Source organism: Podarcis liolepis, assembly GCF_965112155.1.
Source record: "Podarcis liolepis genome assembly, chromosome: 4".
Lineage (NCBI taxonomy): Eukaryota > Metazoa > Chordata > Lepidosauria > Squamata > Lacertidae > Podarcis > Podarcis liolepis.
The window spans coordinates 79,737,494-79,752,336 of NC_139558.1; the positions used below are offsets into that span (position 1 = coordinate 79,737,494).

Here is a 14,843-nt window from a genome sequence, read left to right on the forward strand (position 1 = left end):
TATAAAATAGGGTTGTCATATTTCAAACAGTCAAAATCCGGAAATTGAGCTTTTTGGGGGCAAAGTCAATGAAAATTGAAGTTTCTGAGCTATTTTTAAGGAAATTCACAAAAATCTACATTTGCCATACATCCAGATGGCAACCCTACTATGAAAACAAACTAAAAACGTAAGAAGAGTATTATAAACCATAAAACTGGTTATAAAGCCATGTTTTAGAAATGGAAGTCAACACAAACTGAATGTTGAGAGTACATGTTGGATATATATTAGGGGTGCGCATCAGGTCTGCCTGTGGACTGAATACCAACATGAATTAACAAAATTTGCGGTTCCTGAAAAGGGGCCATCTTGCACCACATTTTGGCTGCAAAACATTCAACACTCGACTCAGTTGGTCTGTCCTATCCACATAATTTCAGGGTGGTTTGTTGTTGTTGTTGTTGTTGTTGTTGTTGTTGTTGTTGTTGTTGTTGTTGTTGTTTTTTAAAGGTAATTCAGAATGCCATGAATGTGATTTCCTGTAACCAGTCCCCAACCCGCCCAAGTCCTCTACAGGCTTCTCCCGTCCCTCCAAAAGGGACCAGTTGTTTGTCTTCACAAAACATCTGGTCCAACCTGTGTGCATTAGGCTAAATTAGTTGCCACGTGTATATTATTAGCTGAAGCCAAAATGGACTCTTGCTTTGAGGAGTGATTCCTTTACATGATTATGAGTCTGAAATACTTTTCCATTTCATACTGATGCTTTGAAGTTTCTACTGCAATTATTTGTATGTTTTAATAGATTTAATATAGATAAAAAGTTTACATTCTATTACTGTTTATTTTTTTAACCACCCCCTTATGCTTTTAGCTCTTTCTGTTCAACAACAACAGCAACAACACAAATAATAATTTTATTATTTATACCCCACCCATCTGGCTGGGTTTCCCTAGCCATTCTGGGCGGCTTACAGTACATATAAAACATATTAAAACATCAAACGTTAAAACCTGCCTTGAGTCCCTGCTGTCAGGGGAAAAGATGGGATATAAAAAAATACAATAATAATCATACTGGGATGGAGAGCCTGTAGCCCTGTGGCTATATTGTGGTACAGTGGTACCTCGCAAGACGAATGCCTCGCAAGACGAAAGAGTTTTCCATCTTTTGAGTCGTTCTGCAAGACGAATTTCCCTATGGGCTTGCTTCGCAAGACGAAACGTCTTGCGAGTTCTTGCGAGTTTGTTTCCTTTTTCTTAAAGCCCCTAAACCGCTAAGCCGCTAATAGCCGTGCTTCGCAAGACGAAAAAACCGCAAGACGAAGAGACTCGCGGAACGGATTAATTTCGTCTTGCAAGGCACCACTGTACTACAACTCCCATTGTTCCTGAGCACTGGCCATGATGGGAGTTGGGAGTCCAATAGCACCTGCATGGCTGCAGGCTTCACATTCTGAGAACAGGCAGAGTACAGTGGTACTTTGGGTTAAGAACTTAATTCATTCTGGAGGTCCGTTCTTAACCTGAAACTGTTCTTAACCTGAAGCCCCACTTTAGCTAATGGGGCCTCCTGCTGCCGCACAATTTCTGTTCTCATCCTGAAGCAAAGTTCTTAACCCGGGGTACTACTGTATTTCTGGGTTAGCGGAGTCTGTAACCTGAAGCGTCTGTAACCCGAGGTACCACTGTATGTTGAAAGTTAATTCACGTAGACTGCAATCATATAAGCACACTTACTGACTTCAGTGGGGCTTACTCACTAGTAAGACTTGCTTCTGAGTAAACCTGCTTAGGCATGTCCTCCCAGTCACTTAGAAACGCTGTGTGCTTTGAAATATTTAAGCAATGGTTTCAAAAAGCTAACTATTTTAAAATGTCGTTAAAATCTTATAATTGTTCCTTACTGTAAATAATTAATTACCGATACAGTACTAGAATGATTTTTGTTTATTAATATTACATTATATTATATTACATCAGGAATCCATTTGGGATGGATGAATGTATGCTTTGATGCTGATACGTACCAATGCGTCAGCACAAAAATGTTGTACTTGTTAATAAGGGCACTGAACCATATTATTAAGAGAAACGTACGACTACTGATTCAATGGTATGCCTTGACTGATGCTACAGACCGTGTTTAAATCCAGCCATGCCAATTCTTATGCAGCAATGACCTGCATAACAACACTTACCTACTCATTCAGTACAGCTGTACTGAGTTCAGTTTCACATTGTTTTGTCCGTATTCTTCCTACAGAAGACCTTCAGGGTTTTCCATAATCTCCCCCATGGTCTCTTAGATCTCTTAGATCATCATATGCAAATATAACAGAATGGGCTAGTTCAGACAATGGTGACCACAGGGCAAAACTGGAAACTTCCACTTCAGTTTTTGTTTAGCTGCAGCTTGCCGTTTCATAGAAACCCAACCAACTTATTAATCTTAACTATTGTTTGATTGAACCAAGCCAATTTCAAAATATGGTTTGTTTCAGACCTTAGTTAAGATGGCCCACAGTGTAGGCTGAGATGCAACACTAAACCACAGTTAATCCAAAATGGACATGAAAGCTTCTAACCTCCTCCTTGCAGCCATGCTGGAGGTGAGGGGAGAGTTTACTGTGATGTCTGAACTGGCCCACTGTGTCTCAGGTGAGTGATCAGTTGGCTCCTAGCCATGCTGAGACACTGAGAATGACAGCCGAGTAGCAGTATCACATTTTGAGAGGCTCTTGGGTCACAACTTGGAAACCAAAGTTTCCTTTACACCTTTTTCCAAGAACCTATGCTATGACTGCAGCTGTGGAGGCCACAGACCAAGCATACAGAGCCACTGTTCTTCTGTACTCTGCCCTTCCCATGCCCTTGAGTCTCTACAGTATTTAATGGAGAGCACTTTGTAGCAGGACAGAAACAAGAAAACACAGCAAGCATGTAAAGGAAGCGCAAGGAAGGTGAAAAGAAAGCAAGAAACCTGCTCCAAGTCAGAGTTTCAACTTCCCACCTTGACCTGGTTCCTCTCACCTTGCAATCAACATAATAATGGCTGTTCTCCAAACTCAGGTAGACCTTACTTTAAAAACAGGCTGCTGCTCAAGCATGAGCAAGCTCACTTGCAATTTCAAACAAGTGGCATTTAAGCCTCACCCCAACAGTCACCACAGGAAACCCTTAAACAAATGTATGGCCCTATCTATGCAAATATGCAGCAACTTCTTATCCATTTCTTTTTTTAAACTACTTGATAGATTGGCGTTTTTGCCTTTTAGACTTATGACAAAACAAGCTTAAATAAATAAAACAGACTGTATTGTCTATTTCTGATAAGCCTAAATGCACCGAAGAAATGTTTGTCTTGAGAGAATGGCAAAAAAGACAGGCAGACCATGAATCAATTTCATTGTTATAGAAAAGAATTATGTTGAGAAATAAGTGCTCCTGATAATCTCACCTTGTGACATTTGTGTACAGTATAGAGAAGCTGTTCAACTTCTAAGCATCTTTCCAATGAAAGGCTACAGAACTTGATGAAGTGGATGCTGATACATGGCAATAAAATATTCAGCTAATTTTCATTAAGCCTATACCACTTACAGTACAAGTTGAAGAACTACCTTGACTTCACATTACGTGTTTTTCAAAGGAACACAATGTTCCATGACAAAATCCTACCACATTTTATTTTCCCTCTTCTGTAATTCTGGATCTAATATCCATTTAAAATCAGTTAATGGTAGCTGAAAAACCCAAAGTGCATTAATGCTGTAATATATTCTAGAAGTATGGAACATGAGAATGATTTTGGAACAGGGCAATTTTTAAAAATGTTGTTGAGGTAACAATATTATCCATGGTGATTTCACAGTTCTCTTATGAAGAAAATTAAGACTAATCTTATAGACTATACTGAGCTATAAAATAGTGCTTATAGGTATCATTCACAGATGGTGCCCTTGATATATCAATTACAAACTGTAATATCCTGATGTATCTAAATTGGGTTTTTTAGACTTATAATCAGGTACTGTAATTAGTACCACACTAAAAGTACAAATCTTAAATCCATCGTATGTCAGAGTTGCTTAATAGCAAATATAGCCTAGCTGTATTTTTCTAGAGAGAATGTGCATTTCAGAACTCGGTGGAATCTGATGCTGTTCGTGTTTGCTGACGTAACAGAGGCATGAGCTGGACACATTTCTAAAATGAAATTTCACATTACTTAAAATCACGAGTTGACAGCCTAGAGGCCTGATTGACTTTGCACTTTTTGTGAGCATTCTTGACATTTGCTGATCTTTATTATGTAACATTCCCACCATATCAAAAACTAGAATAAGATGCCATAGAGGACAATGGTGCATCAGCAATACCAAGCCCTGCAATAGTGGATAGCTCCAAACTCATTTGTTTACATTCTGCAGCTCTCTCATTTGGTTCAAGAAGAAAAGCAGGCTCCTTCAATGCAAATATAAAACAAACAATAAAACCACAAAAAAGGGAACTGACAATCTTTTACTGCCTGGATTTATTAAAGAAAACACACGTAAGAAAACCTGGAACATTATTTGTCCTATTTTTCCTACATATGCAGCACCGGATCAGACAAACACAAACATGCCAATCCGCATGTAGGAAAACAGTCCTCGGCAAACATTATAAATGAAGTGAGGCTGAACAAAACAAGTCAAAAGCATTTAAGGAGGAGAGGCGGGAATTACCCTGCCCTGTCCTCATCCAGACAGAGAGAGGCAGATCCAGGAAGGAGCCTAATTTGAGAATTAAATCAAGTAAAATCAAGCATAATCCCATTACCCTCCTTCCACTTAAAGGAAGGCTATTTAACCCTCTTGATACGTCCATGGACTGAAACAGCAGTGCTTCCCCCTCACACAAACGCCCCTAAAAAGAGTGTTGTTGGGGTGGGGGAGCGCCTTGGTTCAAACTGACCCTCACAAAGCTACCAGCATTTGCTCTTCTTCCCTTGCCCACAATATTGCCTTGGAGACAAGATATTGGGAAGAGGAAGGGAGCTCGGGGTGGAGGCAAAAGCTAGCTGTACTCACTATTGCTCCAGGATTTCAGCAGATATTTGATGCTGATTTCAAAGAAGCCGGAATCCTGCTGGCTGGCCATGTCTGCGGCATACAAAGAGCCTCCCCTCCCGGAGCAGCTCGAGTGGCAGGTACTTTTTGCCGGCGAGATGGGACTGTCACCAGCTAGTGATGTAAACGGAGGGGGTCAGGGGAGGAAATGAAGTCTCTGCAGAGCCTCTCTCCTTCCGCTCCTGAGAGCTGCTGCTGCTGGTGCTGGTGGTAGCTGCTTGCTGCTGTTGCTGCTGCCTCTGCTCTCCCAATCGGCGCCAGCAAGCGACACCCCCCCCCGCGCCCCGGAGGAGATGCCTGCCCCCCTGGTCATCCTTTAGGGGGGGTTGCTTCTGCCCGTCGCCATCGCGCCCTGCTCGCGCGCCCAGGCTCTCCTCTCCCCTCGGAGCTGCGGCAGAAGCGCAGGGTGTCGCGGGGAGGGAGAGAAACGCACGCAGACGCAGCACCCGAGCAGCGATCGGAAGGAAAAACACCTCTTCCTGCCAAACGCCCAGCGAGCAGATCCGCCACTGCGGGCAGGTTCGCGCTCCTGCTGCGCACAGCCTCGCTCTCTCCTCCGATCCCAGCCTTGGTGAGCCGGGGTGGCGCGCTTTTGCTTTCTCTCCTCGCCGGCTGGTCAGCTGCTTCCCTCTCGCCAAGAGCGGCGGCGGCGGCGGTGACAACAACAACAACAACGCCTTCCTCGGTCCAACTGCATCACGCTGCGGTAAAGGCAACGCTGCACCCATCCGCTGGATGTGCAGCGGAGGAACCTCTCCCTCTCTCTCTCCCCACCCCTCCCTCCAGTTTTATTATTATTTCCCCCCCTGCTAGGGTCGCAGCTGCCTCACTTGTTTGGGTGCCTCTCTCCCCGCACCAGACAAGTCGCGGCGGAGGTTGTTGTTACCATTTTGTCTCGAATCGAGGTTTTAAAGAGACAGCAGCCAGGCAGGAGGAAGAGGAGGCAGTTTCTGCTAAAAGCAGCTTCCTCGCGCGTTGCCCGCTAAGCCGGAACATCCCGGATCGAAACCTGATCCCTGATTTAGCCCCAAATGACTCGCAACCCTGCTGGGGACCAAAGCCCCCCTGGACCCTGCCTTTGGACAAAGTAATCATTTGTTGACACAAGGCTCTGAGCATGGAAGGGGCGAAGGGAAAGGCTTGCTTGGGTCCTTCATTGCTCCTGCAAGTCATCCTGGGCACCATGTACAGGCAGTGTACGTTTTTGGCACGCTGCTGCTAAGCAATTTTTTTATTTTTATTTTTAGGTAGGTCGCAGTGGTGTGCGAAAATGGCTGGTATTGCACAGGCGGGCCTGCATGCAACCGGCTCACCACACAGAGAGGGAAGAAATCCTACAGTATGTTTCCGCAGTTTCTGAAAGGTTTCCAGCTGCCCCTGCAAGCTTGTCAGCTACGCGCTAAGGACATCACGTCTGATTTCAACAGAGCATCCATCCCAGGGCCCAGGATTAGGATATAGCACCGTCAACATATGTGGTGCTTTGCAGGAGTAAGCAAATAAAATCAGGCCTCTAGGCTGTCATTCAGCACAGTGAGACTTACATAAAAATGGCCCTTGTCTCAAAAAGATTACAACCTACATTACAGCAGTAAGCAGACATCAGAGGGAGAGAAGGGGGAAAACCAGGGGAGGGATAGGAGAGGACAACTTTTTTGCCAGAATAATTCACCCCTCTCTTAACTCATAGTCTCTAGATGTTGCTGGCCTGCAACCCCCGCCATCTCCAGCCAGCACAGCCAGTAGGAGTTGTAGAATAACAGAAACTAGAGAAACTAATAGGAGTTGTAGAGTCTCAGAATTACTGTATAGAGTTGGAAGGAACCACAAGGGTCTAGTCCAACCCCCTGCAGTGCATGAGCCTTTTGCCCAACATGGGGCTCAAACACAAGACCCCAAGATTAAGAGCCTCATGTTCTGCTATCTTTGTACAATAGGCTCATTTCTACACACGTTCATACACGCCTTTCTATCCACCACTCAGGCAAATAATCATCATCAGAGCTCGAGGACAAATTCCAGCCAGGCAAAAACACCCAAACCAGGGCAAGTGAAAGTTCTGGCTGGGGAGGGAGTGTAGCTTGGGGAAAGTCCCGAGGGCCAGATAGAGAGGCCTTAATATTAAAATGATAACACCCTGCTTTGGATAGGACTCACCTCTGTCTCATACACACACCCTAATTTTAAGCATACTTGTTGTTCTTGTTGTTTAGTTGTTTAGTCGTGTCCGACTCTTCGTGACCCTATGGACCAGAGCACGCTAGGCACTCCTGTCTTCCACTGCCTCCCACAGTTTGGTCAAAAGCATACTTACTTGGAAGTAAATCCCATTTACTTCAATGCAATTTAAAGTGCAATCCTGCTGTAACATTGGCTGTCCCATTATTGTAAATGGGTTTATCATTGTGGTTTAATAAAAGGGATGTTGGATAAGGTTCAAGAACTTGGCAACACAACCTTATTTCCCTAAATGCTGGAGTGGATGCTTCTAATTAGCCAATTCACCTGCGTGGGTGGAGACTCGGACCAATGCTTTGGAAGAAGTTGTGTACCAGTGGAAGAAAAACGTGATTTGTTGTTAGAAGTTGCCGAGAGTTTGTAGCTTGTAGGTGAAACGGTAAGTGCAGCCTTCCCAGGCAGGGGGAGGAATGGGCAACACAAGGTGCTCTCTGTGGATTTGTTGCTTGCCTGAATGAGTACCCACTTGTATATCATAAATAAAACAAAATACTACCAAGAGACTGCACAGTTCCAGCGTTCTCTCAGTCGAAGGAAACTAAACCTGCTATGTCTCACTCCTTGAAGAAAGGGATTAACAAGTAACACTGTTCTCAGCATGAGAGGGTCAGGGTGCAGAGGACCCCATTATGTTGTGCCTACAGCAACCCACTAGGCCACATGACGCATGCTACAGCTGCCAGGAGTTGGCACCACTTGGTGGAGCTGCCCTGCTTGCTGCCCAAGAGGAAATGCAGGGGCTGGGAATCTGATGAGCTGGATGGAGGAGAGGAAATGGGAGTATGATGGCCTGGCCTAACTCTACCCTCTCCAAGTCGCAGGCAAGCAGAGGAGAGAATTCACTCACACACATTTGGGCACTTCAATTTAGGGGTCATAGTGGTCCTCCCAATTTTTGCTGAGCTCCATCTCCCATGAGCTCCAGCCAGCATGGTTAATGGTCAAAAATAAGGAGAAGGGTAGTCCAAGTTCTGGAGGACCACAGATTAGTCCCCAAGCAGGACTGCACTCTCAGGCAAATGTACTTAGGAAGAGAGCCTTCATGTCATAGTAAGTCCCTTCAAACCAGTTGTTAACACCAGAACCACTGATCATTTATAAAATAGCCCCAAAGTATACCAAACACTTAAAATATGGTTTGTAAACATAATGCCATGTAGTGTGGAAGTGCTATGAAACCAGGAAGACAGAGAGCCAAACTGCATATCACATGAAAATACATGTGCACAAACCCCAGCTGCTGCTTCTACACCAAAGCATCCCTGGAAGAAATGGAGAATGGTCCACTAGGGTAAGTGGGGCACTGCACCATCAGCCTGTCTGTCCTCATCTGGCCACACCAGCCTGCCTACTTACAGCTGATCAGGGAGTGCCCCTACATTTCACTCGCTCAGGCTCCACCCACTGCTGGTCTCCCCTGCCTTATGGGGTACCAGCAGCCCCCACTGCTTGGGAGGGAGCAAAACTCAGAAGTCAATCAGCAGGACATATGCTTAACCTTTTTCTCTTCCAGCTGTATTTCCCCCCTGGAGGAGGAGGAGTTGAAGCAGTCCTAGGGCTTTAATTTCCCTGGTTCCATCCAGGCCTCAGCACTGAATATTAAAAGCAGAGACATTTCCAGTTTTAGGCTAGTCAAGAGTCAGGGTTTACAGCAGCAATTCTAGTAGGGATCTTTATGCACAGAGGGGTTGATAGTTAACGAAAAGCAGCTGTTAATTGCGACAAAACTTACAGACTTCTAAAGCATTTTATCATGCTTCATAGAGGAACGATAGCGATCAACAATGCAAACTATGTTTACATGTTTAATAATTACAATATTTATTATGCCGTTCTCATACCTCAAGGAATTGTTTCAGGGAAATGTTACTGAACAGCACAGGTTTCACAGAGCTGCAAGTCCAGTTCATATCCAAGAATAATCTTGCAAATGACTAAGAGATTTTGATCACCAAGTTGACCATGAAGTAATAAGTATCTTAGAGAGAAAACCTCGGAATTTAATTAGAGATTAGAAATAAAACAAATTACCAGCAGAATTCAATGGGGCTTACTTCAGTTACTCGGAACAAGTACTTACTTGAGGTAGGAAGCACTGATTATAGAGCAAGTCATGTCCAAAGCAAGTTCCAAACAACAGAATCTTATGTGTTTGCTTTAGCTGATATGGCAGAAACAATATACTGCACCACAGCAACTACAGTGATACTTCGGGTTACATACGCTTCAGGTTACATACGCTTCAGGTTACAGACTCCGCTAACCCAGAAATAGTGCTTCAGGTTAAGAACTTTGATTCAGGATGAGAACAGAAATCGTGCTCTGACGGCACGGCAGCAGCAGGAGGCCCCATTAGCTAAAGTGGTGCTTCAGGTTAAGAACAGTTTCAGGTTAAGTACGGACCTCCGGAACGAATTAAGTTCTTAACCTGAGGGACCACAGTAATAGCACATCAAACACAACTAAGCCAGGCATCATAGAGGCACACAAACTGAAGCCATTGCCCATTCTTAGGGTGTCAGGCTGTGTGAATAGGCCCGTTCCCTAAAGTCACACAAAATACTTATATATTGTTCCAGTAGTAGATAGGTAGTCGTGTTGGTCTGCCATAGTCAAAATAAAAAAATTCCTTCCAGTAGCACCTTAAAGACCAACTAAGTTAGTTCTTGGTATGAGCTTTCGTGTGCATGCACACTTCTTCAGATACACTGAAACAGAAGTTGCCAGATCCTTCTATATAGTGAGAAGGTGGGGAGGGGTGTTACTCAGAAGGGTGGTGGGAATGGGAGATAGGCAGATAGCTGGGAGAGCCTGTTGACGACTCTTAACGACTGTAATAGGTCTTACAGGAAAAGGCAAGGGGTGAGAAGGTGAGAAATGGTATAGTCATGTATAGTGAGATAAGAATCCAAAGTCTTTGTTCAGCCCAGGTTTTTCCATTGTTTTAAGTTTGGTAATGAGTTGTAATTCAGCAGCTTCTCTTTCCAGTCTGTTTCTGAAATTCCTTTGTAGTAAAACAGCTACTTTGAGATCTTGTATAGAATGTCCTGGGAGATTGAAGTGTTCTCCTACTGGTTTCTCTGTTCTGTGATTCTTGATGTCAGATTTATGTCCGTTTATTCTTTGGCGTAAGGTTTGGCCTGTTTGTCCAATATAGAGAGCTGAAGGACACTGTTGGCATTTGATGGCATACACAATGTTAGACGATGAGCAATTAAATAGTCCCGAGATGGTATGTGTGATGTTGTTGGGGCCAGTAATGGTGTTGTCCGGGTGTATGTGGCAGCAAAGTTGGCATCTGGGTTTATTGCAGGCTCTGGTGCCAGTGTCTGTGTTAAGTCTGGTTGTGGTATTATTGTGGGTTAGGAGTTGTTTAAGATTGGGTGGCTGTCTGTAGGCAATGAAAGGTCTTCCTCCCAGAGCTTGAGAAAGAGAACTGTCATTGTCCAGGAGAGGTTGTAGATCTCTGATGATGCGTTGTACTGTTTTAACTTGGGAGCTGTATGTGATGACTAGAGGTGTTCTGTTATTTTCTTTTTTGGGTCTGTCTTGCAGCAAGTTCTCTCTGGGTATCAGTCTGGCTCTGTTGATCTGTTGTCTAACTTCATCTGCTGGGTATTTTAGTTCTGAGAAGGTTTGCTGTAGATCTCTTAGGTGAGAGTCTCTGTCTGTAGAGTTGGAACAGATGCGGCTGTAACGTAGTGCCTGGCTGTATACAATGGACTGTTTGGTATGTTTGGGATGGTAGCTGGAGGCATGTAGATATGTTTGTCGGTCAGTTGGTTTGCGGTATAAGGTGGTGTCTATGCGCCCATCCTGTATTTTTATAGTAGTGTCCAAAAAATGTATTTCTTGCATAGATTGATCGTATCTGAAGAAGTGTGCATGCACATGAAAGCTCATACCAAGAACTAACTTAGTTGGTCTTTAAGGTGCTACTGGAACATATATAATAGGTAAACATAGGTTAAATACAAAGGACATTCTTTGAGGTCATGTGTCAAGGGGTGCACAGAGCCTAAACAAGTGCAAACCATCCATTTGAATGTTACGTATACAGTGGTACCTCGGGTTACATACACTTCAGGTTACAGACGCTTCAGGTTACAGACTCCGCTAACCCAGAAATAGTACCTCGGGTTAAGAACTTTGCTTCAGGATGGGAACAGAAATTGTGCTCCGACAGCGCAGCGGGAAGCCCCATTAGCTAAAGTGGTGCTTCAGGTTAAGAACAGTTTCAGGTTAAGAATGGACCTCCGGAACAAATTAAGTACTTAACCCGAGGTACCACTGTATGCTTGAAATGTGTGAGAATACACAACTCCCTCTTGTGGTCAGAACTGGCAGCTGAACAGTCCTGTCCTTTTTAATTGATCAAATGCATGCCTGATTCACTCTCTGTTCTCTGTCTTGGTGTTTTTTCATTTTCTGTTTGTACACTGGTGTAACATCCTGCTGTTACCCAAGTTACAGCCTTGCTACCTTGTCAAGTATCTTGCAAGATGCTTTTCACTAGCTAAGTGAACAGTGCTGGGTTACCTGACAGGCAGGCTAAGCCCATGTTTGGGGCACTAGCAAAGCAAGGGCACATACACAAAATTAGGATTTTTTGGTTTAAAAAAGAATTTGAAGAATAAGCTTTTCGAATGCTTTTAGAATGGAAGCTTTTAGAACAGAACATATTCATGCCATGTGCTGCGCACACTCCAAATCTGGTTGACCACAGTGCTGTTGACTGTTGTCCAGTTTTTCTCAACAGTGATTTTATACTGGAAAGTATAGCTGAAGACCAGTTACAAAGGGGAGAAACTATAGGAGAGGCAGAAAACATTGCAAACAAGATGCAAGAACTAGAGTTTGTGTTCATGTTGACTATGTGAAATGAAATTTTACAACAGAGCAGTGCATTTCAACCCTGAAATGTAATCCATTGGGTTATTTGCTTTTTGGAGAGGGGAGGGAGATGCACTGAGCAATGCAATTAACTAAGGCTGGAGGGAGTGAAAGGAGCTGGTGAAAGAATTTAGGGTTTCAGCAGAGAATGTGAAAAACATTGTCCGAATGCAGATAGACAGCAGGTCTATCAACTGAGAAACAACAGAAGGACAAACAGGAGAAGAAGTTTATTGGAGCTGGGTTTACTCAAGCCCACCATCACACGGTCACTAGGTCAACCAGTAAAGGTAGGCCTGCTCTCTGATGCTAGTTACCGTATATATGCATATTCATTCATTCATTTCAAGCCTTCACTTTGCCCCTCTTGGAAAAATTCCCGTGGACAGTAGTGCATAACACCCCAAACACTAACAAGGCAAGCTAAGCTAAGCATGAACCACGTGGCCTGAATTTTCAGTATTCAAGCATTGCCACTTGAAATGCAAATGTGCAGTGTTACCTAAATTAAGTAGTTACTTACGCAGGCGCAGATAACTTTCCACCCATAAGCACAGTGAAAAGAAACTCAACCACTTTTACAACCCTGAATCAAATTATGGATACTTGCTATGGCCACAGGAGAAACAGAAACACTAAAAATCTATGTACTTGCAATAACTGTTATTTGTAATGTTTAAATGCAGACCCTGTAGAGTTCTGTATATTATTATTAATAATAATAATAATAATAATAATATTGTACCATTTGTTTGTAAGAAATATGCCACTGGGAGGCAGCACAGTGGCATTAAAAGCTAATCAAATCAACAGCAGGAAAATAGGGGTGAATGATTTACAGTAGTCTAGGCTGCGAACTGTGTCAGCATCAAGGCACGGAACTGAAGTGGCTGCTTTCATTTTGCTTTCTCTTTATACATACATAATTTTATTTGTATGCTACCTTTCCATAGTTAAAACGATGCTCAAGGCAGCATACAACACGAAAAAATACATAATCACAAACATAGCAAAAGCAGTCATAAACAATAAATAAGCATCAAAAAGTACACAACCAAATTATTATTTATTAAATTTTGAATACCACCCTCATTATAATTCCACATAAATAATAAGATCCAAAATAAGGATACAAAAAAAAATACTATCAATAATAGCAACAACTCTCCCCCAACATAAACTTCTCTAAACAATACCCAGGCCAACAGTCTGTTCAGCAGCCTCAGTTTTTGTAGGGGGAGTCAGGCATACCAGTGATGTTCAGTGTGAAAAGCAATAGGTAGCAGCTAGGAAGGCACTGCCTTCCGTTCATTGCCCAAGCTGACTCAAAACATGAACGTTTATGAAAAAAGAAACACGTACCAGAGTTTGGCTCACACACCTTGAATTTTGCATCTTCAAAATGCAGGAAGGGAGGGCAAAACAGCTGCCTGCATAGTGGGTCCTACACTAGTTTCAGGATCCCATGTCCCTTTACTCCATATCTGCCCCCTTGACCACTTCAGTCTGTGGAACTGACATTTTTGCATGTACCTCATAATGTCTATTTCACATTTGCAAGGAATGAAGACTTTCAGTATAACAGAAGCTCCGCTCTGCAACTCTCTGCCCATTAATATTAGGCCAGGATTTTTGCTGAACTGTTTTCCAAGCCTGCTAAATACTTGTTTGTATAGGCAATCTTTCCCAGACATGCAGCTGGAACATGGAATTTTTATTACATATGTTGTTTTAAAACTGCTGATATATATACACACACACACACACACACACACACACGAGATAAATGTCATATAGATTTTTAACATTTGATCTTTTTAGTAGTATCTTTAATGAACCCAGCCAGATGGACAGGGGTATAAATAATAAAATTTATTATTACCATTATTATTATTATGCTTTTATGTGAATGGCTTAGAAGTTTCTGTTGACTGAGTAGTGTATAAACATTATTGCCAAATATGAACTAAATAAATAAATAATGTCCACTGTTCCCAAATGAAAATGTAAAGCTTAAGATGAAACAGCCACATGCTCAGTACAATGTATTATCTCAAACATTTATATCTGATTTCGTCACTCTGAAAACAAGGAAACAGGAGGTTCTGTTTCTATTTTCTAGATTTCTAAATTTGTCATACAGGGCAGGGCCTGAACCTCTTTTTCCTTTTACGATTAGCAAACATGACCAGGCATGATGTACAAATTCAGAGACTGCGAAGAGGCAGATTTCTAGATCCGATTCAAAGCAACCCTATGTGCACTGAGGGCTCCTTGCAAATTAATTTAAAATGCCACCTCCACATATTTAAATCCTTCTCTAATGTTTTACAAACCTTTTGGCTGGCTACAAAAGCCAACAGCAGGCCAGTAAATTATTAGGGCTGCATTGTTTAAAATCAACTGGCTTAACTAACACCTTTTTATTTTAAAGAAGAAAAAAACCAGAAGTACAAAATGTGTAATGAAAAACTAAAGTGCAGTTCTGAGAGCTGAGGAGTCGGCTTGTTCTGGGCAAGGTTTGTACTTCTCTGGAAGGAACAGGTCCACAGATTGTGGGAACTCATGGATCCATTAGAGGCTCAGATGGAATGAGAAGCTAGGAGTGCCTTTTTT

The 14,843-nt window shown here is 42.9% G+C and overlaps 1 protein-coding gene and 1 long non-coding RNA gene across 8 annotated transcripts in view; one reads left to right on the plus strand and one right to left on the minus strand.

Annotated features, from left to right (window-relative positions):
- The window catches only part of FRY (FRY microtubule binding protein), a 192,624-nt gene that overhangs the window by 137,166 nt on the left and 40,615 nt on the right, over positions 1-14,843 (minus strand). For 3 of the 6 annotated variants that reach the window (XM_083498832.1, XM_083498829.1, XM_083498828.1), the window contains exon 1: positions 5,058-5,193. The exons of the other annotated variants lie outside the window; for them this stretch is intronic. In XM_083498832.1, the coding sequence (XP_083354958.1) occupies positions 5,058-5,127 (70 nt within the window). In that variant the 5' untranslated portion in view covers positions 5,128-5,193. Of the gene's footprint in view, positions 1-5,057; positions 5,194-14,843 lie in introns of those variants that run through there. 6 annotated transcript variants of the gene reach the window in all.
- LOC310704938 lies at positions 7,176-7,842 on the plus strand. 2 transcript variants are annotated; one of them, XR_014525095.1, is made up of 2 exons: positions 7,176-7,291; positions 7,418-7,842. It is a non-coding gene; the product is annotated as an uncharacterized lncRNA (long non-coding RNA). The 2 variants fall into 2 exon arrangements; XR_014525096.1 differs by having other exon boundaries at positions 7,254-7,300.